General features: G+C 44.4%; 1 protein-coding gene across 1 annotated transcript in view; it reads left to right on the top strand.

Annotated features, from left to right (window-relative positions):
- Positions 1–14,762, top strand: part of PDLIM2 (PDZ and LIM domain 2) — a 44,492-nt gene extending 29,730 nt beyond the window's left edge. Inside the window, exons 7-10 of the mRNA XM_083368468.1 lie at positions 1,862–2,022; positions 8,280–8,425; positions 9,854–9,974; positions 14,092–14,762. Coding sequence (XP_083224594.1) covers positions 1,862–2,022; positions 8,280–8,425; positions 9,854–9,974; positions 14,092–14,287 — 624 coding nt within the window. The 3' untranslated portion in view covers positions 14,288–14,762. The remainder of the gene's footprint in view (positions 1–1,861; positions 2,023–8,279; positions 8,426–9,853; positions 9,975–14,091) is intronic.
- The last annotated feature ends 10,771 nt before the right edge of the window (positions 14,763–25,533 follow it).

Here is a 25,533-nt window from a genome sequence, read left to right as displayed (position 1 = left end):
TTCGGACAAGCGCTGGCTCTTCGGCTTTGAAACGGAGATGAGCACCGGCCCCTAGAGTCGGAAACGACTAGCATGCATGTGCGGGGGGACCTTTACCTTTACCTTTAATAAGCTGGTGTAAGCCAATATCTTTGGTACCCTTCTTTCTCAAATACATGCTTTTAAAAACTTTTAATAGTTTTAAAAATAGCATTGATGAGGATCTCCTTCTGATTTGTGATAAAAGTTTTTTTAAAAAAAGATTTCACGTCCCGAAACCCCCAATAACTATTGTACTCATAACAAGTTTGCATTCTACCCTGCAAGAAAGACTTTGGCTTATCAGAGGCTTGCAGGGTAAGGGTGAAGTAGTGGTTCTATGAGGAACATTTAGACTTGATAGAACTTGACCATCTGTGTTGGTTGTGTGTGCATAACAGTTACAAGGGTGCAGAAAAGCCAGGGATATTTGGATATGCAGTTTGGCCTCCTGAGACTTGCAGGGTTTTGTAATGTTTTACAAAAACATATTTCTAGCTTCTGTGGCTGGTTGAGAAGATTTATTTGAAAGATTGCTGGCAATGCCTGCTGAAATCTAAACAGCCAGTTGGCCAGATTGCATTCCTGTGGTTTTGGGGGTGAGACATTTTACCCCATCCCTTTTAATTGTCCCGTTTTCCTTCCTTCTGTGTGGTTATTTATCTAATCCTGACATCATTTATTTAGGTTGCCAAATCTTGTCTCTTCTTGATGTAGAATTTGGATTGTTTGGTTAAGCCTGGTCTTAAGTATCTTTTGTTTCTAATTAGGGTCAAGGACAGTGATGACTTGCGTTCATAGGTGACACACCATGACATTTTGGGTGACACTCCAGCATTTTTCAACACTCAGAGCCAAATGCTGCTGTTCAGGTGGCCTAGATATGGGAGAGATATGTTATTTATTATTATTATTATTTATTATTTATTAAACTTATATACTGCCGTTCTCCTGCAGGACCCAGGGCGGTTCACAAGGCAATTAAAACAAGAGAATTCTTTCTCTTTTGTCCGTGTGTGTGTGTGTGTGTATCAATTAGGCATTTTCTAAAGGTACACTATCATTGGTCTAGACCAGGGGTAGGCAACCTTGGCTCTTTTATGACTCGTGGACTTCAACTCCCAGAATTCCTGAGCCAGACATGGCTCAGGAATTCTGGGAGTTGAAGTCCACGAGTCATAAAAGAGCCAAGGTTGCCTACCCCTGGTCTAGACTCTAGGAGAATATGTGGGTTGTGATATTATTGTATATTTTTGTAGGACTGACTGCTGAAATGCACAGGGATCAATCTGCCTTTTAGCCTCGTGCCTATATTACTAGAATTTGTTACCATTGTTTAGCCTCCCTCCTAAAAAAGACAAAACAAGACAAATGCTGCTGTTCAGGTGGCCGTTAATAATGAAAGTTTGGACGTTAATAATGAAAGTTTGCAAAACTGAATACCTGTAATTGGGGAGTTTCTATGCTGTAGCAAGTTGAGCAACTGAGTTCAAATCCTGCCTTAGGCATGAAAGCCAGCTGGGTGACTTTGGGCCAGTCAGTCTCTCAGCCTAATCCCCCCTCACAAAGTTGTTGTTGTTGTTGTTGTGGGGAAAACAGGGAGAAAGAGCGGTAGGTATGTTTGCTGTCTTGAGTTATTTGTAAAAATAATAAAGGTTTGGAAATGAATGAATGAATAAATAAATGAATGAATGCTACGAGTTTAGCTCTATCTGTTATAACAAGTTATATTTGGAAAGTACTGTACTTTTGTGATTGATTGTGGCCGTCCTCTTTGTTGGCCATCTTGGTGGCCTTTTCTATGTGTTGTCATCCTACTACTGTCTCTTTTCCATTACGTCAGATACAAGAACAAAGGAACTCCACCCATTCCAGGGGGTCTCCAGTGACAGTGCTGCCTCCATTAAATGGCTCTCCATCTCCTGGTGGATACTCATACTCCAACCCGTGGGAGATCAGGAAGGACCAGGAAAGAGGTCCCTCTTCCCATAATCGCAGTTACAGGTAACTGGCTTTGCCTGGTTTCTAATGGATTAAAGTAGGAGAATCTAAGAGAGAGATTTCCAACCTTGGCAACTTTTAAGACTCGTGGACTTTCATGACTGGCTGGGGGAATTCTGGGTATTGAAGTCCACAAGTCTTAAAGTTGCCAGGGTTGGACACCTTTGCCCTAGGACAGGGGCGTGTCTTTTCTTGATGTAGAATTTGGATTGTTTGCTTAAGCCTAGCCTTAAGTATCTTTTGTTTCTAATTAGGGTCTAGGACAGGGGTAGGCAACCTCGGCTCTTTTAGGACTCATGGACTTCAACTCCCAGAATTCCTGAGTCAGCTATGCTGACTCAGGAATTCTGGGAGTTGAAGTCCATGAGTCCTAAAAGAGCCGAGGTTGCCTACTCCTGGTCTAGGACAGTGATGATGCCGAATAGAAATGATGCTGGCTTAGCACTGAATGGCCATAATAAATATTTAAGATAAGGAAGGGATCGCCAAAGGTGACAATTCAGATTCTGTCTGTAGATCTTCCAACACTTTTTACTTTACTTTAAAGTAGTTGTAGTAGTAGTTGGGTTTTTTTTAAATTTTATTTTATTTTTTTAAAAAAAGACTTAAATTGCCTTTCCAAGTTCCATGGAGAAGTGGGAGAAATGAACGGATGAATTATTTTAACTAATTTTTTTCCCAACAGTGTCTCTTTATTGATGAGCCAGAGGAGAGAATATGTTCAGAGAGACGGAGTGAAAGAAAAGTTAAAGATTTTCCCCTTTCCAGCTTTCAAATTAGTTTTGAAGTAGGAGCAAGTTGTGAGGGGATGCAGTTGGGGATCAGCCGCATCTGGATCTGATTTTGCTCCTGGAGTCAAACCAGTGATTTATTTACTTTGATTGTCTGGTCTGATTGTATTCAGCCTTCTAAAGTCTTAGGAAGAATCTCATCATTCTGATGGTTAGTGCCAGGTATTCAGGCTCCATCATTAACTCTGGACCTGCAAAGCAATCAGGAATGTACATGCACAGAGAGCGAGAGGGAGAGGGAGAGAGACACACAGAGAGAAACAGGTGGAGCTTCAATTGCACTATTGTGATTGCCATCTTGACTTTTCTGACCAAATTCAGTGGATCAATGACTGGCAGTTTTGTCCATGCCAGTAGTTCTCAATTTATGACCGCAGTTGGGATCAGAATTTCCATGATTAAGCAGGGCGGTTGCTAAATGAATTGCACCTGATGTGACCTTTTCTCCTACAATTCTTAAGCAAAAGGCTGCAGTTCTTAAGCGAATATCGCAGTCATTAAACAGATCTGGCTTCGCCCATTGACTTTGCACATCGGAAGCCAGCAATTACATGACACCGGAATGCTGCAACCATCGTGAATACACGGTGGTTGCCAATCGCCTGCATCTTGATCACATGACCCTGGGGATGCTGCCGTGGCCAGGGATGTGAAGACTGGTTGTAAGTCATTTTTTTCAGTCCCATTGTAACTTGGACAGTCACTAAACAAATGATTGTAAGTCAAGGACTACTTGAATACACATGCACATGAATCCACTTTCTTCCAGGTACTGGCAAGCCAGAATTCTTTTTTTAAAAAAGGAATTGCTTCACAGGGGTTCAGAAAATAGTCTATTTGTAAAAACAACAACAAAAAAAAACCCTCTTCTACAAATGACTCTTAAGTGGTCAATTTGAAATCTAGAAATTGTCTTGAGGATGCAGACGTCATGGGCTGTTTTTAGATCTTTGCTGTCCGATAGAAGAATGTAGGACTTGGGGGTCCGTGCCTACAATTCATTTGTGGATTTTGCCTGTGGACAAGTGTTTCATCCTCCTGGTATGATGGATGAAACACTTGTCCACAGGCCAAATCCACAAATGAATTGTAGGCATGGCCCCTGACCGCTCAAATTTGGCCCCTCCCAACTTCCATTCCTTGTCCCCTGGCAACAAGGTAGATCTGGAGAGTAGGAATCCAATATTTTTTGGAGTGTGTGTGTTCCTGGTTAAGGGAAGCTATCTGGCCCCATTTATTAGCCAATGGATTAAAGAGACAGTGTTAGCCACAAGTATTATAAAGCAGTACTAGCATTAGTATCGCTTTATAAAACCCCTAGTAAGACCACACCTGGAATACTGCAGCCAATTTTGGTCACCATATCACAAAAAAGATAAAAAGAGCAACAAAGATGATCAAAGGCCTGGAGACTAAAACATACAAAGAACGGTTATGGGACTTGGGTTTGGCTAGTCTAAAGAAAAGAAGAAATAGGAGAGCGGTGTTCCAGTATCTGAGGGGCTGCCACAAGGCAGAAGGGGCCAGGTTATTCACCAGAGCACCAGAGGGAAGGACGAGAAACAATGGTTGGAAACTTGCCAGAGAGAGAAGCAACCTGGAATTAAGGAGAAACTTCCTAACAGTGAGGTCAATCAATCAATGGAACAGCTTGCCACCAGAAGTCGGGGGCGCTCCATCACTGGAGGTTTTTAAGAAGAGGCTAGACAGTCACTAATGGCAGAAAGTGAAGAGGAACTGAAGAGTCTCTTGTTGCGAGTGAAGAAGGAGAGTGCAAAACTTGGGTTGAAACTAAACATTAAGAAAACCAAGATCATGGCATCTGGCCCTCTCAATTCCTGGCAAATAGATGGGGAAGAAATGGAGGTAGTGACAGATTTTATTTTCCTGGGCTCCAAGATCACTGCAGATGGGGACTGTAGCCAAGAAATTAAAAGACGCTTGCTCCTGGGGAGGAAAGCCATGGCAAATCTAGACAGCACACTAAAAAGCAGAGACATCACCCTGTCAACAAAAGTGCGTATAGTCAAGGCTATGGTCTTCCCAGTTGCAATGTATGGCAGTGAAAGTTGGACCATAAGAAAGGCCGAGCGCCAAAGAATTGAGGCCTTTGAGCTATGGTGATGGAGAAGACTCCTGTGAGTCCCTTGGACTGCAAGGCGATCAAACCGGTCAGTCCTAGAGGAGATCAACCCTGACTGCTCTTTAGAAGGCCAGATCCTGAAGTGGAAACTCAGATACTTTGGCCACCTAATGAGGAGGAAGGACTCACTGGAGAAGAGCCTGATGCTGGGAAAGATCGAGGGCAATAGAAGAAGGGGACGACAGAGAATGAGGTGGAGTTACTGAAGCAGTAGGCGTGAGCTTAAATGGACTCCAGAAGATGGTAGAGGACAGGAAAGCCTGGAGGAACGTTGTCCATAGGGTCGCGATGAGTTGGACACGACTTTGCAACTTACAACAACAACAACAGACAGTCACTTGTCTGAGATGGTATAAGATCTCCTGCTTGAGCAGGGGGCTGGACTAGAAGACCTCCAAGGTCCCTTCCAGATTCTATTCTATTCTATTCCATTCCATTCCATTCCATTCCATTCCACTCCACTCCACTCCACTCCACTCCACTCCACTCCACTCCATTCCATTCTCTCAGTCAAGGTAACTCTACTTTGAACCGAATTGTTGAATTTACCACTTCCACTTTGCACCACCAAACCACACCCTTCCTTTGTGTGTGTATTCTGTTCCTTATTGATAAAAGGAAGGGCATGTGTGTCTTTCTTTTTTTTTTTATTATTGATACAAGTCTCTTCAAGAAGCAGTATAAAAAACGATTGACAGAGTTTGGGTGTGACTGCCTTGAGCTAAATATAGGAGCGTAGTCATTGTCAGAGTGCAGTTTGTACACTGATGTAATAGTATTGTTATATGCCCAGTCCAAGTGAGCCCACCGCAAGATGAAGGCCTTTTCATTGAAGCTTATGGACCAGGATCTACCATGCTGGTCCACTGTGACTTGTTTTTCGTTAAATGTTTTTCAGCTTCTACCTAAGTCTGTATCGTATGTTTTCAGATGACCAAAGATGCAGGTCCTGGTGTGTGTGTGTGGGGGGGGGGGCGGTTTCATTCTTCAGCACTGGCTTGTTTCAGTGGCTTTTCTAGAGAAGGGTTTTCCAAATCCTCACTACCCATTCAAAACAGAAAAGTGGCAAGCCACTCCTGCCATTATTCAGGGATAGAACACCTGCTCCCAAACAATGATAGTAAAGACTATCTGCCTTAGGAACTGGAAGGCTGGTGCCAATGGGATAGAGACAAATGATCTGCCAGTCTAAGGCAGCTTCCCGCATTTTGTGTTATCTAATATTTATGAATTGTGGCGTTTTCATGTTAAAATGAAACGACAGCAAAAAAAAATCCAAATCTTATTTTCTTAAATGGGGTTCTCTTTATCTTCCTACCTTCCTCCCTCTCCTCCCTCTCTTTTATTTCCTTTCCTTCCTTCTTTCCTTCCTTCCTTCTTTCCTTCCTTGCTTACTTACTTATCTTTTATTCTTTCTAAAAAAAAAACCTTAGCAAAATTACTGGGAAAACAAAAAGAGCCAGTGGATAATTGGAGGTTGCATTGAAACATTTGCCCCGTTTTACATCTGCAGTTTGCACTAGCAGTTATACGGATGTGTTTTTCTTTTAATTCGACTCCTAAAGAAGGAAAAAGGAAGGTGACAATTCCACTTATACTTTTTAAAACCTCCTTCTCTTTTAAGAAAAGACTGGACAGCTATTTGTCCGAAATGGTATAGGGTTTCCTGCCTGAGCAGGGGGTTGGACTAGATGACCTCCAAGGTCCCTTCCATCATCATCATCATCATCATTATTTATTATTATTTTTATATTATTATTATTATTATTATTATTGTTGTTGTTGTTGTTGTTGTTGTTGTTGTTGTTGTTGTTGTCTTTATAGCAGCAGGAAAAGCTGAGCACCCTTGGTAGTGCCCCGTGCTTTGTTTCTTTTCTTCTGATGATCTTTCTTAGCTATGACATGCCGGCTCTTAATTGTTCAAGAAAACTTACAATTTACAGGAAGCCACGACTATCTGAACAGAAAATGTACCTCAGATGATTTCCCCTCCCCCCCCAAAAAAACCCCCCTCAAAACCTCAGTTTTGCTACCTGAGAACCAAGAATAGGCATCTTATCTCTGAAATCGTGGCCTCCATTTTAGATTGATTTCCACCACCCCAAAATAAATACCACCACCAACACCCCGCAAAAAACCCCTCCCCAGCCCAACTCTTATTTCAGGAGAGATTTAAAACACAATTTCTGAATCACCAAGCAGTTGGAGCACCAGAACAGATGAGGTGAAATGTTGCTAATTGCTCAGGGAGGCTGGCCGTGGATCTCCCACGAGGTCTTTTGCTGGAGATGGGCAAAAGAAGACAACCTCTTTCCATCCAGGAGTTTTACTCATTTTGGTGCTAGGGAAAAATTCCCTTCCTGCTAGGAAGTCCTCTTCTTTTATTACTGTGTCTAAGCCTTCCACATCAGCAAAGTGCGCTTTCTAAGCATCAGTTACTTTATTGGGCCAGGAAATGTGAGGGTTAATCACACTTCGTCAGAGTTGCTGACGAAGGTCAGGTCAAGACGGGGCAGGTCTTAAGGATTGTGTGTTGAGGGAGTGTTCTGCCTGTTCTTTCAGAACGGGAGAGACAGCAAGACTCTCCGACTCTGGGCAACTCTGAAGAAAGGAGGAAGAAAGAAAAAAAAAGAATTGTGGTGAGAGGGCAACCAAATTAGCTATTGCTAGGAAGGTTAACTCTCAGCCTTCCTCAACCTGGTTACACTCTGGGGGCTGGTTCTGGCAGAAGGAAGCGGTACAGGTGCTGCCTTACACGGCTGCTTCTACAGAATGTTCCATTTCCTTTGGGCGAGGTATCTGGAAGAGCTTTGAAGGACACATCTGGATGGGAGAAGTTTTTCTCTTTGGTTCAGCTAATGGGAGAGCCCCTCTGCTAGCATCCCATTGACCTGTCTCAAGGAGTGTCCTGGATCTTCATTGACTTCTTCTGCTGGTTGCGGTTCATCTCGTCTCTCAGAGAGGAAAACCATAGCAAGCAGAAGTACTGGAGATTTTTTCTTTATCATTGAAAGGGCAGGAAGCAACATTTTTCTGACTTTAAACCAGGATAGAGAACAGTCACTTTCTGAAATCTTGTTCTGTCTGGAGCAAGGAGAGTCCTACATGAGTTCCATTGTCAAAGAAGTGGCTTCATCTGTTCCTCTAGAGACCTGCAGCTTAAGAGCAGCCTACAAGGATTGCCCCCAGCCCCTACTTTGGTCTGCCCCAACCATCCCTTTTCTTTCAGGCACTGTGAAAGGGTGAAATACTAGTTTGTCCTGTCCTCCTTGAGGCATTTTGTTCTTCATCCCGAGCCTGACTGTACCTGTTTTGTCTCTCTCTAGCTTGGATACGGAGCCAACCATGTACCATTTGGAAGGAGACTCGGAGGTCTACAAGCTGATGCAAGAAAACCGTGAAACAAGAGCTGCACCACGGCAATCCAGCACTTTTCGCTTGCTCCAGGTGGCTCTGGAATTGGATGAAAAAGGTGAAAGAGGCAGAATATGGAGAGGGCGTTTTATCTATGAATATAAGGAAGGAAGACGATGGTACAAATTGGCTTTGCATTTTAATCCAAACGTGTTCCAATCCAGCATTTTCTGTTGTAGTAATTTTTTTATCACGTGGGTTATGGAAACACAAGGTAAAGGTAAAGGTTCCCCCGCAGATGCGTGCTAGTCGTTTCCTAGGGGCCGGTGCTCATCTCCGTTTCAAAGCCGAAGAGCCAGCGCTTGTCCAAGGACGTCTCCATGGTCATGTGGCCGGCATGACTAGACACCAAAGGCGCACGGAACGCTGTTACCTTCCCACCGTAGTGGTCCCTATTTTCCTACTTGCATTTTTACCTGCTTTCGAACTGCTAGGTTGGCAGAAGCTGGGACGAGTAACAGGCGCTCACTCTGTTATGCGGCACTCGGGATTCGACCTGCCAAACTGCTGACCTTCTGATCGACAAGCTCAGCGTCCTAACCCACTGAGACACCGCGTCCCTGTTATGGAAATACATACTTGCAAAATATGATTAGATTATGGGAAATGTTTCTAGGAGGACAGATAGCATAAAATGGGCTTGTTTTCCCATGTTCTTTTCAAAATCACAAGTGGAGGGGTAGAAATAAGATAGAATAAACTAGCTGGAAAAAAGAGAAACCTGGTAATAATAAATTTGATGGCTCGGCCTGTGGAATCCATTGCTACCACATAATAATCTCATGGGATAAAAGTGTTGTTCCTTTTATTGCTGGTCTAGTTCACTGCTCTGTTTGGAAGACTATGTTCCACCACGGGGGTAAATAAGGGAGGAAACCTAAATTCAAGAGGCAGATAAAGCAGCATTTTAAACCAGCCTCCGAATGGGCTATAATCTTTGTTGTACAGACTTTAATTGGTAATTCTAAGAGGGTAAGGGCACAGACGTTTCTGATGGATGCCACTTTGTCTTCATGGGAAAGGAAATAAACGAGAAAATTATAAACCATTATATTTCCCTTCTAAACCTATGTAGATACATTTGCCTGCTAAATGTGCACTCCTGAAATTGCTGTTAATACTGAAATTGAAAGAAGAAAAGTTAATTCGATGAAATGATTCTTTTGAGGCTGCAGATGTGATTTTCACTGAGAAGGGGGGAAAAAAAAACCCCCACTTCATTTCTGGGTCAATATACATAGGATTGACAGCTGACAAAGTGAGAAAGAGCCTGTGGCCTAGGGGTCAACACAGCTGCCTAGTGCAAGCAGCCCCGTTGGAATCTCTGAAGGGTGCGGCTGGCTGATGAGAGCTAATAAGCTTGAAATAGCTATCCCAGTCCCCCTTTAACTCTGTTAGCAATCCCAAAATTTAGCACACATAGGATTGTACGTTCTTTAAAACCAGTGATGTTTTTTTAATTACGGTTTGCTTATGGCTTTGACAGAGGGAACGGCAACCCATTTCCCCAGCCAGCTCTCCCCCAGTTTGCACAAGCCGGTCAGCACTGCTGTGGCAGGGAGCAGTCAGAAGCTGCACATCTGTGAGAAATGTGACAGCCCCATCACGTGAGTATGGCTAATCCTTAAGTCGGGTTGGTACCAAAGGCACTGGAATAGGGGGGAATAGAGGGGAAGGGGCTGACATGTAGAAGAGGGGGGGGGGTTCAGCCTCTTCTCCAAAGCACCTGAAGGCTGGAGAAAAAAGCAATGGATGGAAACTTATCAACCTAGAACTAAGGAGAAAATTCCTGACAGTCAGAACAATTAGTAAGTGGGCTGACTTGCCTCCAGACGTTGTGGGTGCTCCATCACTGGAGGCTTTTAAGAAGAGTCTAGACAGCCATTTGTCTGGAATGGCACAGGGTCTCCTGCTGGAGCAGGGGGTTGGACTAGAAGACCTCCAAGGTTCCTTCCGACTCTGTTATTCTGCTAAGCAAAGAGAAGGGCATGGGGCAATTTGGTGGATTGGATTATAGCACCATGTGGCTGGGCATTATGCTAGCTTGGTCCAATGCAGGTAGTCCTCACTTAGCAACCATTCATTTAGCGACCGTTCAAAATTTTGGCTTCACTGAAAGAAGTGACTTACGATCGGTCCTCTACTTATGACCATCACAACATCCCTGAGGTCATGTGATCACAATCCAGGTGCATGGCCACGGGCTCACACTTACGACAATTACATCCTCCTGCCCTCGCAGGATCATCCTTTGCCACCTTCCCAGTCAGCTTCCGAGAAACAAAGGGGAAACTGGCAGGAGGTTGCAAGGCACAGACGTGTGATGTCTCGCTGAATGACATCAAAAAGGGCCATAAAATCAGCTGCAACCACAGGACACCTGACTTAATGATCACATCGCTTAGTGAATTTTACCAGCCTCTTATTGTGGTCATAAACTGAGGACTCCCTATATATACGGGAGCTATTTCAGGTTGCAGGAAGTTTGGATTCGAGTCTGGGGAGGAGGGCCTGCTACTTACTTACACCCTTCAACGGGGGCAAAGGGTTTGTAATTTATAGCCGTCTGGTGGGTAGAGATCCCAGCGGCTGTTTACAGAGAGTGAAGTGCCAGCATGCCCTGACAATGTAGAATGAATTTCTAGCAGGAAACTTTCATTTTAAAAAACGCACACACAGAGAGAGAAAGGAAGTGGGTAGGGATGGTTCGGTCAGGGGAAGGGTGTATTTTGCACTAGCAAGCAGAGGAGCAGTGATTGAGGCCCTGAAGTGGTGATGTACGCATGCATTTTTCTTTGGGGCTTTTTTTTTGTATTAACTATTAAACAAATTTATTTTTCAAAAGGCGACTGGACTTTCTTGGTGTTTTTTTCTTTGAAAACATTTCATTTTTCATCCAAGAAGCCTCTTCACCTCTTTGAAATGTTTTCAAAGAAAAACAAGAAAGTGCAGTTTTCTTTTGGGGAAAAACCAAAACAAAACACCCCAGCTTTGGGACCACTGTGACCTGCACAATTAGGAATCTCCATAGCTAGTTTATTAAACATGTATGCCTCCTAACTGAGAGACTCTTGGGCAGCTCGCAAGGATGGAATTGCGATAAAGTCAATAAAAAAAATAAAAGATAAAAAGAGGGCGAGGACGATGAACCTAATTTCCTCCAGGACAGTTGTTGCTCATCCTTTTCATCTTCAAAGGAATCCTTGGGAAGGGCTGACCCCAGAGGTGGGGCAAGGGCTAAGCACTCGGGACAGCTTTGTGCCTGAAGAGCACCCAAACCTTGGTTGTTTGTTTTGTTTTTTGTTTGAATAAGAGCTGGGGATGGTGCTGGTAATTGTAGGATTAAAGGGCTGGTTCCATGGCTGTGATTTTGCAACCCACAACTGGAAATGGCGGTGCAACCTGCCAGGCTGGAAGATGGAAAGAGAAGCGGATGAAGATGAAGCGTGCTAAGAGTAGCCAATGAGTAGTCGGACATAGTCCCTTCGATAATACAGGTGGTCTTCCACTTAACGACCATTCATTTGGTGATCACTCGAAGTTACAGCTGTGTTGGAAAAAAATGACTTAAAACCACTTCTTGTGCTTATCCCCACAGCTATGGTCCTAAGCAGTGGTGGGATTCAAACATGGGAACAGCCGGTTCTCTGTGTGGATGCCACTTCCAGAAGTCCATTCTGGGCCCGGGCAACCAAAAATTAGCTACCGGCTCTGCGGAGCGAACCAGCTAAATCCCACCACTGGTCCTAGGTCAGGAATTGGTTGTAAATCACTTTCAATGGTGTCAAAATCTTAAATGATTGCTAAATGAATGGCCATGAAGTGAGGATTACCTTTATTGTACCAGCCACATGGTGCTGTAGTCCAGCCCGTCCAAATTGCCCCGTGTTCTTCTCTTTGTTTATCCAAAAAAAGGTCATAAAATCAAAAAGTGACTTTCTTAACAACCGCCTGGCTTAGTTAGCAATGAAATTTCTCGCCCCAAACTGTAGCCGTATGTTGAGAACGTCTTGAACCCTCACATCATAAAATGTCCCACATTTTGCTTTTGTTAGCTCAGGAAAGCCCATTGCTGATTGTTTGGAGCAGGGGTCTTCAAACTTGGCAACTTTTAAGACTTGTGGACTTCAACTCCTATGCTGGCTGAGGAATTCTGGAAGTTGAAGTCCACAAGTCTTAAAGTGGCCAAATTTGAAGACCCTTGCTTTGGAGGATAGTAATGTGGAAACAGGGACGCGGTGGCTCAGTGGGTTAGGACACTGAGCTTGTTGGAAACGACTAACACGCATGTGCGGGGGAACCTTTACCTTAATGTGGAAACATGGTCAAAGTTTCAAAAATTTTAAACATTTCCGTTGGGTTTGCAGAATAGCGGCCACCTGCTTTTATCATTTCTGCATGCCTGAGATGGGGGCAATGGGTCCCCCCAAAGTATTCAACATAGAAGTGCAGTGAATGATACTGTGTAGGGGGGTATCAGATCAGCATTTCAGTTTTAAGTAAAGCTTTTTAAAAATAAACAAAATAAGAGAGTTGGAAGGGACCTTGGAGGTCGTCTAGACTCACCCCCGTCCCAAGCAGGAGATTCTGTATACCATTCCGGACAAATATCTATCCAACCTCTTCTTAGAGACCTCCAGTTTTGAAGCACCCACAATTTCTGGAGGCAAGTTGTCATTGTAAAAGAAAGTGGATAATAGAAAAGAAATTGAATTGTTGAAATAACTTCATAATGGTACTTATATTTGCTGGGAAGGAAATCAGAAGCCTCCTCTATTTCTTTTTATTCTTTCTTTCTGGACTTTTGCTTTTTTCTATCTTTCCTTTTCTGCTTTTCCTCTTTATTAGTTTGTATTAGTTCTTACGTTCTTTGTAAAATGTTTGAAAAGGACTTATTTTTAAGAAAGGAAATCCAGTTTTAGAGGCCTGATGCGGAAATACTGTACCTCTAAAATGTGGTGGCCATTGAGTGGTGCTCCGTGGCGCTGTCTGTTGACTTCAGAAACCCAGACCTGTGTTTAGATTGATGTTTCCCAACCTGGGTAACTTCCAGGTGTGAGAACATCAACTCCCAGAAATCTCAGCCAGCATGGCCACTGCTGAGAACTATGGAAGTTGAGATCCAACTAGCTGGAATGTACTTGTCTGGATAGTTGGAGCTGGGGTATACATGAGCGATACAGCCCCTAAATACCAGCTTGACTGTTGAATGCTTGCTTGTTTCCAAAAAGAGGTGGAGCAGCTGAATCCAGCCATCACTCCACACTCTCCTTTGAAGAGGCCATCAACACTCTTGGAGGCAACAGAAACAATCTGTGCAAAAAGAAGTTTGCATAGTGAGTGGAATGCCCAGAAAGAAAATTGCTACCCTGGATTATCTGGATTACATCTGTGGGAATGTATTTATTTTGTTTCATTGCAGAGTCACTTCAAAGACTGAGATGGCAAAAAGCATAATGACTCTCAGAGGGCTTTAGCGCAGGCTGCTTACCCTTGAGAATGCTTGGTTAAGCAAGCATGTCAGAGGGTTGGTGACACTTGGGTGATAGTGGTTGGCTTGCTGTAAATCAGGGGTATCCAACCTTGGCAAATTTAAGAGTTGTGGACTTTGACTTGGCTGAAGATTTCTGGAAGTTGAAGTCTACAACTCTTGCCAAGCTTGAACCACCCCTGCTGTAGATGATAGTCCTTTTCACGGACTCTCTTCTGCTCTGTCTTCCCCAGATACCAGGCTGTGAAAATCCAAGAGAACCGCTACCGCCACCCGTCTTGCTACGTTTGCACCGACTGTGGGCTCAACCTGAAGATGCGTGGCCATTTCTGGGTTGGGGAAGAGATGTACTGTGAGAAACACGCCCGCCAGCGCTACCAGAGCCCAGCAGAGGACGGCACCATCCTGGCTGTCTATCCCCAGTCTTAGATGAGAGGGCAGCACAGGAAGCTGAACAGGACTGCAGTCAGAGGGAGGTTTCTGCCAGGGATCTAAGCAAAGCTGCTTTTCACCCAACACGATCCAGCTCTTAAAGACATCTGCAGGAATGGAGGCCTCTGGTGCAAGACGGCCAGGGCCACCATCACCATCTCAACTCCGAATGCCATGCAGGGACCTTTGGGGAAGGTGTTGAGGGAGGGAATGGGGTTCCTCAAGGCAAATGGCTTTTTTTTTTAAACTAGTTTAGGCAGGTTTTGGGCATCACTCTTCAAGGAACAAATGCATGCTGGCACGGACATTTGTCTTTTGGCATCTCCAGAAATGATGGCTTGGCTGAGCTTCCCACCGTGCCAAGTAGGCCTTGGTGCCTGGACTTTGGAATGCAATCGCTGTGCCCGTATTAATCCCGATCTGCAGCCAGCAGCTCCCAGAAGCAATGGGAGTCTCTTAAATTATTTGGTTCTGTGGCCAGCCTCTCCCTGCCCCGCGACGCAAATCTTAGACTGAAGGGAAGTTGGAATCTCCGGGTCCTGGATGGCGTGGATTCAGCTTTGAATGCTGCCTTTCCCTGTGATGCCTCTCTTAAGATATTAAGCCAGATCTCTATGTGAATGAAATATAATATATATGTGTATATGGATAAGGATGGATAAAACAATCTCCCCACGCGTGCCTTTGCTCTTTTGCCTTCTGGCAACCATGTTGCTCTCTTCTCTCTCAGGTTAGGAAAGAGTTTTTGGAATTTGTAGCACAGGTAAATGGCCCATCAGGTTTTTAAAAAAAACAACAACAACAAACCGTCTTTTCTATTTAATAATTGTATGAAGTAGGTTTGGCTGCAAGCTACTTTAATAATTGCTTCACATGGATATCATGCGAGAGAGAGATGTACTTGTTCCCCTATCACTTGAGGCAACGATGAGCAGACTTGGCAGAAAAGGGAGTTGCACAGAGATCGTCTTTGACTTACAGCCAAAATTGGGCCAGGAATTATGGTAGGAAGTTCTGCCAGTTGTTTAGTAGGTCTCCAAATGACCATACACAATTTTAGAACTTTTTTTTTGCAACAGCTGTTAAAACCCTGTAGTGGTTACATAAGCCTGTTGTGTACCCAGTGGACGTTTTGGGGGCAAAAACCATCATAATATTGTGGTCATGTGACTGCAGAACTCTGGAAAGGGCCTTAAATGCGGGGCAGTTGCCAAGCACCCCAAAAGCTATCTCACAACTGTCAGAACTGTGAATTTGGTTTGCAAGTACCTTTTTAGGGGGAGGGGTCAAACTCTTGCTAAGTGACTGGTCGTAAATCAAGGACTACCTGTATTTATACAGGTCCCAGGGTGTGTGTGGGAGGTTATGAGGAGGCTGGCTTTTAAAAAATAATTGTGGGGATGGTATTGGAGGTGTGGTTTCAGTAAAACACTTAGCCCAGGGGTATGCAACCTTGGTTCTTTTATGACTCGTGGAGTTCAACCCCCAGGATTCCTGAGCCAGTATGGCTAGCTCAGGAATTCTGAGAGTTGAACTCCACGAGTCATAAAAGAGCCAATATTCTGGAACAAAGCCGTTGTACTGTAATTAATCCCATGTTAAGACTTCTATGGTCTATATAAGCAGATGCCATTACCATTAACTGCTCCTTCCAGATAGCTGAACTCGTGGAAACACCTTTATCATCTAGAAATACCTTTATTGCATGTAGAGTAGAATACAGCAGGTGGGGTGCATTAAGATGATGTCTGAACAGTATTTTCAAGGTCAGAAGATGGTAATAATTCCCAGCGTCTGCACGTAGATCTGGAGCACATGTCTGCTGGTTATCACGTTTGCCGGTAATGGAGAATGAACATCTCCAGGGATGAAGAAGGAGGAAGTCCATCCCAGAAAAGGGGAGGGGAGAGGAAATACATCACAGGATAGGAGGGGTCTGGCTGCCCACATTGTAATTCCCCCAAACAGCCACGTGGTGGTAGCACAGCCAAGGTTGCCTACCCCTGACTTAGCCAGTTGGAGGCTCAGCACAGTAAGTGCTGCTGTTTTTCTGTCACCTGCTGGAATAGTGAGAGAACATCACCTGTGTCAGGCTGGGTTGCAGGGTTCACTTTCTGGCATTGACGTGCAGATTTTCGTCACAGGAGTTCAGTGGGGCTTTGAGGTTGTATTTCCTTTGATTTAATACATCCAAGAGCTGGCATGCTTCCTCTGCCTTGTGGGGCCGAATGCCATTTCCAGAGGCATTGGGGTATTCAAAGCAGTTTTTGGAGAACAGCTGCTCTTGTGCTGGTTAAAACATATCGTGATTTTCTGTTGTGCCAATTGCACTATGTGCTGTGAGCGGTTGTTATTGCTCCTAATGCTTTCTCCGAGGCCTCTTTCATTACCACGTAAATTGACTGTAGCTAAAAGTCAATTTAACAGATTCAGGGGTCCAAGACAGACCACAGGCACAACTCCCAGGTCAGAGTAACAGTACAATAGAGTTGTAAGAGACTTGGAGATCTTCTAACACTCTGCTCAAGCAGGAGACCTATAGCATTTCAGACAAATGGCTGTCCAGTCTCTTCTTAAAAACCTCCAGTGTTGGAGCATTAACAGCTTCTGGAGGCAGGTTGTTCCGCTGGTTAATTGTTCGAACTGTCAGGAAATTTCTCCTTAGTTCTAGGTTGCTTCTCTCTTCATTCAGTTTCCTTCCATTGCTTCTTGTCCTGCCCTCAGGTGCTTTGGAGAATAGATTGACCCCCTCTTCTTTGTGGTAGCCCCTCAAATATTGGAACACTCTTATCAGGTCACCCCTAGACCTTCTTTTCACTAGATTAGATATACCCAGTTCCTGCAACTGTGCTTCATGTGTTTTATGTCTCCAGGCTCCTAATCAACTTTGTTGCTTTTTTTCTGCGCTCTAGATCTTGTCATACAATGAAACCCACCCTGAATCTACAGTAGCAATCAAAGACTGACGAATTATAATTCAGAATAGTAGCAATGGGTCCCAGCGCTTCCCATGCATCTAGAGCTAAAAACAAGACAAAAAAAATATGACTTATTACTAATGTGTCATGGTGAGGTTGCAGAATGTATATACTTTAAAGAAAAGAAAACCATCAAAAGGGCCACACGTATGCTATGGCGCTTTGTACACCAAAAAAACAACTTAAAAATCTGCACTGGAATAGGATCAGAAAGTTGTTTTTAACCGCGGATGAATAAGTAAGTGCCTTAAGCAAAGTTGGTTACAGAACATTCATTTCCAACGTAGCATATACAATTAGCCAGTAGAGGGCGCTCGCCACAAACAAGAATCGTGCACTTGGCGTTGGGTTGGTTTTTTTTTTGTTTGTCTGTTTTTTGCAGGTCCCATGGCTGTAATATGTCAGCAGATTCCTTCGCTTTTGGATCCTGGTCGATCAATGCAGAACAGAGGGCTTGCTCTTAAATACTCATTCAGCAATATTAGGAATGTGTTTTGGAATGAGCTATTAGGATGTTCTATTGTCAGCAATTGTCAGCGGTGGCTCAGTGGGTTAGGATGCTGAGCTTGTCGATCAGAAGGTCGGCAGTTTGGGGGGGTCGAATCCTGAGTGCCGCGTAACAGAGTGAAAGCCTGTTACTCGTCCCAGCTTCTGCCAACCTAGCAGTTCGAAAGCACGTAAAAAATGCAAGTAGAAAAATAGGGACCACTACGGTGGGAAGGTAACAGCGTTCCGTGCGCCTTTGGCGTCTAGTCATGCCGGCCACATGACCACGGAGACGTCCTCGGACAAGCGCTGGCTCTTCGGCTATGAAACGGAGATGAGCACCGGGCCCCAGAGTCGGAAACGACTAGCACGCATGTGTGGGGGAACCTTTACCTTTTGCCTTATTGTCAGCAAGGTTTGGGAGTCAGTTTGCATAATCTGAATGACCAAGGGGTCTTCTATTAATCTCATTGGCCTGCTGCACACCATCACAGAGCATGTGGGATATCCTGGAATTTAGCATGCACCAAGAAGATACTAGGGCTTAATTCACCTGGTCTAGATACAGGTCTACTTTAAGGCCTTGACAGTGATAAACCTGGTTTTGTAGCACACTTGGGAATGAGTTCCTGATAGCAATGGCTAAATACCGCTTCACAGTGCTTTACAGCCCTCTCTAAGCGGTTTACAGAGTCAGCATATTGACACCCCCCCCCTCCAACAATCTGGGTCCTCATTTTACTGACCTCAGAAGGATGGAAGGCCTAGTCAACCTCCAGTCGGTCAGGATTTAAGGAATCAAACTCCTGGCAGTGTGAGCAGAGTTAGCCTGAATCCTGGATTCCAAGCCCTGCTGACACCCTGGAAGGAGAATTCTCACGGTGACTTGACAGTTTCAGGACAGAGAACTCCACGGCTGTGGCCGGTGAAAATTACCTTTGCATTATCCCATCCACTATTATGCCGAGGAAAAAAAGCTTTCTCAGAAAAAAGCTTTCTCTGTGTGCTTTATGAGGTTGCAAGTCACCTTCAAGTAGAACTTCCTAAACTTGGGTAAATTATCCGAAATTGGGTAATTTTTTCCTTGGGGTAATGTCCCATGAACTCATTACCCAGCCACAACAGGGACCTTTAAACGAGGACTTTTTGATAAGCAATTTTGGTTAATGGAAAAAAAAATTGGGAAACACTGCCTTTAAAATCTACTACTTTTCCCTTTCTGAGTCTGATGCACAGATTCCATGGATTCTCTAGTCGGCTTATTCTATTTTTCTGAAAGGACTACAGGTAGCCCACGACTTGCGACCACAATTGAGCCCACATTTTCTGTTGTTAAGTGAGACATTTGTCAAGTGAGCTTTGCCCCATTTTACAACCTTCCTTACCACAGCTGTTAAGTGAATCATGGCAGTTCATAAGTTAGTAACCTGGGTGTTAAGTGCACCTGGCTTCCCCACTGACGGTTTGCCAAAAGATTGCAAAAGGGGATCACATGACCCCAGGATACAGCACAGGTCGTAAGTATGAGTCAGATGCCCAGCATCTGAATTTTGATCACATGATCCTGGGGAATGCCGCAAAGGTCGTTAAGTATGAGAAGCAGTCATAAATGGCTTTTTTTCAGTGCCGCCGTGGCTTTGGTCACTAAATGAAACAGTTGTAAGTTGAGGACTGCCTCTACAGATCATGAGACAGCTGAGTGGGCCTCTTGGACGAGTCCATGGCTCCATTAGGGTTGAATCACGGGTCTCTTGCATCCCTCCAAGTTCGTTCTTCCCTGTATTATTATTATTATTATTATTATTATTATTATTATTATTATTATTATTATTATTATTATTTATTGGATTTATATACCGCCCCTCTCCGAAGGGGCAAAATGATAAGGGGACCTTGAGGAGACACCACCTCTATTCGAAGTCCAGGGCCCAGCCGTTTTTAAATCCTACCAAGAAACAAGATCACGTCAGTCTGAAATATACAGATAGTCCTTGACTTATGGCCGCGATTGGGGTCCCGAATTTCAACTGCTAAGCAAGGCGTTTTGTCCGGTGACGCCTGAGTTTTATGACTTCTTTTGCCATCACTGCAATAGTCTCAACAAGTCATGGGGGCATTGAGCAAAGCTGGCTTTCCCCATTGACACAGCTTATTGGAAGCTCTTAGGGGAAAGTTGAGTTGGCCTAGGAAGCTGCAACCGTCGTAAAGGTGTGTGGCTTGCCAGGTGCCTGAATTTTGATCCTGTGACTTCGGGGATGCTGCTACGGTCTGAAGACTAGTCATAAGTCAACTTTTTTTTTCCCAGTTGCTAAACCCGTGGTTATACAGTAAGTCGAGACTACCTGCATTCCATTGAAGGCCCTTCTTCCAAATAAAAACCCACAGCAACACTTGAGTGTGAGTTTGCAGGAAATTCCTGTTTCTATTTGCCTTTCAAATTTGCTGCAGTGGAAAGAGCCAGGATGGATAAGGCTGCAGGAGGGGAGGGAACTAGCCACTGAGTAAGTCCCCCCCACCCCCCCAAGAGAGCAGCCTCAGGCCAGGTGAGTCTTCCGGTACAGCACACCCCATGAATGCTACTGAAAGAGCATATTCTTGTATGTAGAGGCAGTCCTTGACTTACCACCACAACTGGGCCCAAAATTTCTGTTGCTAAGCGAGACATTTGTTAAGTGAGCTTTGCTTCCTGTTACGACTTTTTTTTGCCAAAGTTGTTAAGTAAATCCTTGCAGTGGTTAAATTAGTAACCTGGTTGTTAAATGAATTTGGCTTCCCCATTGACTTTGCTTGTCAGAAGGTCGCAAAAACTGGACACGTGGACACCACAACCGTCATAAATATGAACCAGCTGTCAAGCATCCAAATTTTGATCAGGTGACCCTGGGGATGCTGCAACGGTCATAAGAGTGAAAAAATGGTCCTGTCACTTTTTTTTTCTAGTGCCGTGGTAACTTTGAACGGTCACTAAACAGTCGAGGGTGACCTGTACTCTCACTTCTGAAGGAAAGATAAGCTGTTGCAGTTTTCCTGAAGTCTTGATACAAACTTGTGGTCCTGTTTTTCGAGGCTATCTCGTTCCTGTTCTTCCCCTCCCTTTCATTCCTGGGTGGAGGAATTCATGTAAGAAGTGGAAGCTTTTAAGACTGGCCTTTTCTTGGAGGTGGCCTAACCATCTTGACAAGCCCCTGGCTGCTTTCCCAGCCCATTCATCCCTGCTTTGAGGTCTTTGGCATGTCTGGAATGTTTTGGGAGGATCAGAAATGGAGTGGGTGGGAGTCCTCACTGCCTGGAAAAGACAAAAAGGGGTATCCATCCTTTTCTGAGCCACACAAACAAAGGCTGGAACCTAGGAAGGCCTGGGTACCGCCCAACTTCCTCTTCTGAGCAGCATTCCTGCCATGAAGTCACCACAGAAACGGGCAGCCCAGCATGTTTTGGAATGCAGCCGGCACATTCACGGCATTCAAAGTTTGCAAGCAAAAGGGAGAGACCGGAGTTCAGCAGTGTGAATGGTACCAGCTGTCTCGGCTTGCACAACTAGAGTTTAATCATAGCCTTTGGAAAGACCACCGTATCTGTACCAAGGCTGATCTCATGACTTGCTCTCAAAACATCCTAGGAGGTGGAGTTGGTGAGTGCAGTCTGTTGTTTTAAGACTTTGTGCGTGTCGCCTCACTCCTTAAAGAACTACAGTTCCGACTAAATCTGGGGTGGAAAAATCTGTGATAGGCAACGTGAACCAAGATGAACCAACCTATCAAGGGAAGGTAACAGTAACAGAGTTGGAAGGAACCTTGGAGATCATCTAATCCAACCCCCTGCTTTTGCCGGAGACCTCTGCTATTTCTGACAGATGGCTGTCCAGACTTCTCTCAAAAGCCTCCAGTGTTGGGGCATCCACAATTTCCCAAGGCAATTTGTTCCATGGGTTAATTGTTCTCACTGTTGGAAATTTTCTTCTGGGTTCTAGGTTGCTTCTCTCCTTGGCGAGTTTCTATCCATTGTTTCTTGTCCTGCCTACAGGTGCTTTAGTACAGAGGTCCCCAACCTTTTGAGCACCAGGGACCGGTTCCATGGAGAGCATTTTTTTCTGCGGACCGGAGGGGATATGGTTTCATGTACTGCCCCACTCGGGAGGGGTGGCCGTAGCGCCGGCGGGATGCTCGCTGCTAGCATGAGTGTGGGTGGGTGTGAGTGCATGTGCGCGTGTGCGTGCACTGACTATCCCTTCACACGGCCCAGTGGCCAAACGGCTGTGGCCCACAGGTTGGGGACCCCTGCTTTAGTGAATAAGTTGCCCCCCTGTTCTTTGTGGCAGCCCTTCAAGTACTGGAAGACTGCCATCATGTCACCCCTGGTCCTTCTTTTCACTAGACTAGGTATCCTCAATTCCTGCAACCGTTCCTCGTATGTTTTAGCTTCCAGGACTCTAATCATTTTTGTTGCTCTTCTCTGCACTCTTTCCAAAGCCTCAACATCTTTTTTGTATTGGGGTGGTGGTGGTGACCAAAACTGGATGCAGTATTCAAAGTGTGGCCTTACCAGGGCTTTGTAGAGCGGTACTAGTACTTCCCATGATCTTGATTCTATCCCTCTATTAAATGCAATCTAGAATTGCATTGGCTGTCTTGGCTACTGTCATACACTGTTGTGTGCAGTGGTAGTTGTCATGGCCACATTTCAGCACATGGGCAAAGTAAACCCACTCGTGAAATACCCATAGCCCAAACCTCCGTGATCTTCTAAGCACACCTGTACTTTATTGGTTCCTTGAGAGCTGCTTTTGAGCATTCCTAAGATTATATGTGAATGAGTTTTTTGATCATCATCATCATTCTAGCCATTGTCTATCCACTGCAGAATGAAGGCCTCTTCCGCATATGGTCCTGAGTTTTCTTTTGCCAATTGGGCCCACAATACTTGCTGATGTCATCAATCCATCATAGAGTAGAGTAGAGTAGAGTAGAGTAGAGTAGAGTAGAGTAGAGTAGAGTAGAGTAGAGTAGAGTTGAGTTGAGTTGGAAGGGACCTTGGAGATCTTCTAGTCCAGCCCTCTGCTCAAGCAGGAGAGCCTATACCGTCTCAGACAGATGAATGTCCTGTCTCTTCTTGAAAATCTCCAGCGATGGAGTACCCACGATTTCTGGGGGTAAGCTGTTTTACCACCAGAAGGTATGGATGCTCCAACACTGGAGGTTTTTAAGAAGAGACTGGACATCCATTTGTCTGAAATGGGATAGGGTGTCCTGCTTGGGTGTAGGGTTGGATCTGGGGATGCTGCAATGGTCATAAGTATGAAAAGTGTCATAAGTTACTTTTTTCAGAGCTGTTTGACTGGCTGATTGTCCTCACTGTCAGGAGGTTTCTCCTTAATTCCAGGTTGCTTCTCTCTCTGATCAGTTTCCAATCATTGTTTCTCAACCTTCCCTCTGGTGCTTTGGTGAACAACCTGGCCCCCTCTGCCTTGTGGCAGCCCCTCAGATACAGCCCCTCATGTTTTAGGTCTCTTTCATGGATGCTTTTGATTGAGTGGGATCCATTCTATTACTGCCTTGGTCCACCTGCCATCAGCTCTTCTTGCTTTGTGACCGTCCATTTCCATTCTTTTACTCTTTTGATAGTATCATATACTTTTGTTTGTTCTCTAATCCATATGCAGATCTTTCTATTTTGTCTTGTGATGCCGACATTGTCTCTTTCTACTCGTAGCTTTTGTATAGATTGTGAGGTGTGTGTCCATCTTTCGCCAGCACATATTAGAGCAGGTAGCACACACTGATTGAAAACTTTTCAGGAATAGGGAGAGTTGGTTCTTGAAAATTACACTTAGCTTGCCAAATGCCCACCAATCACATTTAACACACCGTTCAATATCCTTTATTGTATTACCTTCCATTGAGATCTGTTGCCGAAGGTATATGTAAAATATTTTCCCTCTTGGCAAAAGAGGGAAATTCAGAATTTGAGGGATACAGCAGTAGTGTGCTGAGTCCTGGCTTTTGGGCTGCCTGTGAATTGGAACTTGGGATTTGCTAGTCCACCTAAAATATAGTGGAAGTTGTTAACATATGGGTATTGAGTTAGATCAACGTTTTTAATCTTGGCCACTTTTAAGAAGTATGAATCTCTTTAACTAGTACTCTGGTGAAGGAAAGACATCTAATGCATTTTGGAGCCATTCTAATGGCTTAATAAAAATACAGTACTGCTTAATCCTCATTCCCTGGACCAGTATAGCCAGTTCCTTCTTTTTTTTCTCTCTCCATGGAATCAAAGGTAGTGGGGGAATTGGGGCTCTCTCTTTCATCAAGGCTACAAGAAGGAACCGCAGGTGGTTATAAAGGTGGCCTTTCAATAATCCAAGGAGCTGTTAAGAATAGGAGGCTTCTTCAGAGGTGATGACCGGCCTTTATGATGGATTGTTATTATATGGCAGGATTCCCAGGCTCCTCCTGGACTGCCCCTTATCCCTGGGGAGCTGTTAATGAGGAATGGTGGGCTTTGTAATGAATAGGAGGTAAGGACAATTGCACTCTTCTGACAACCCAAGAGAATGCTTTATCATGTGTTGCTTTCAAAGTAGCTACATTCTGTTTACACAGGAGGCACAGTGTGGATTGCCGATTTACCTTAAGGCCTTGAGACTCTTCCCCTTTTGCAAACTGCTTTATTAGGTTTGCATTAAGCCACTTCAATGGAATGAAGTCCATCTTTCCCATTTGCAGAAAGACAAACTCACTTAGACAAACTTCTAGGTGACGTGTTTACCAACAGTAAATGTATCTAGCCATTGCTATCTATGAGAGCTAGTTTTGTCTAGTGCAGGAGTCCCCAACCCCCAGTCCGTGGACCAGTACTGGGCCGCAGCATGCCAGCAACCGGTCTACACAAACAAGCAAAGCCCCATCCATGGGATGCAGGCAGCACACAAAACCAGGCCCCCTCCGGTCCGTGGAAAAACCTCTCCACGGAACCGGTCCCTGGTGCCCAAAAGGTTGGGGACCTCTGGTCTAGTGGTTAATGCAGCAGGCTAGAAATAAAGGATATTGTGACTGTCTATTCTGTCTATGATTCTCAATCATCCAGGTCATGGTTGTTCCAAAGGTGCATTTCAAAAAACAACTGGACTTTTTAATTTTGTTTTTCCTTAAAAAACATTTAGCTACTCTCATCCAAAGCTCCTTCAGTTCGGAACTAGAACTGAAGAAGCTTCTCGCATGAGAAGCAAAAAGTTTTCAAGGAAAAAAACTAAGTCCAGTTGCCTTTTGAAAAGTTCCTTTGAGACAGGAGATTGTGAGTTCTAATCCTGCTTTAGGCAACCTGGTTGGTCAATTCCTGTCTAAACCAATGGATCAACAACACTCAGTTAATCCCCAAAAAAGGTGGATCCTGCACTTAGAGGAAAACAATAGGAAGATGTAACCATGATGTTAAAAACTGAGGAGCATTTCTTCCACTTAATATTCTGCTTAATATCAGCTTCCTTGAGCTGCTGCAACACAGATACAGATGATGATATGGCTAAGATTGGTGTAGGATCATCCCACAATAGCCATGGTGTAGGAGTAGGTAGTATAACGAGGGGATGGAAAAGAGATCCTGGAAGAGAGGATTTATTAATTGCCAAAAACAAAAGGAAGAGTGTGTGTGAGACGTGCCTTCTTTCAGGGCACTGCAAAATAATGAAAGCTTCAAAAGTAATCCCAACTGGTTTACTTCCAACATCTTGAAATCATTCTAATGTAAAGGTACTCAAGGAGCGGAGGTGTTCCTTGTTAT

The sequence above is a fragment of the Vipera ursinii genome (genome assembly GCF_947247035.1).
Source record: "Vipera ursinii genome assembly, chromosome: 8".
NCBI classification, from domain to species: domain Eukaryota; kingdom Metazoa; phylum Chordata; class Lepidosauria; order Squamata; family Viperidae; genus Vipera; species Vipera ursinii.
Note: the sequence above shows the minus strand (reverse complement) of the source record. Positions and strands in the feature narration are given on the sequence as shown.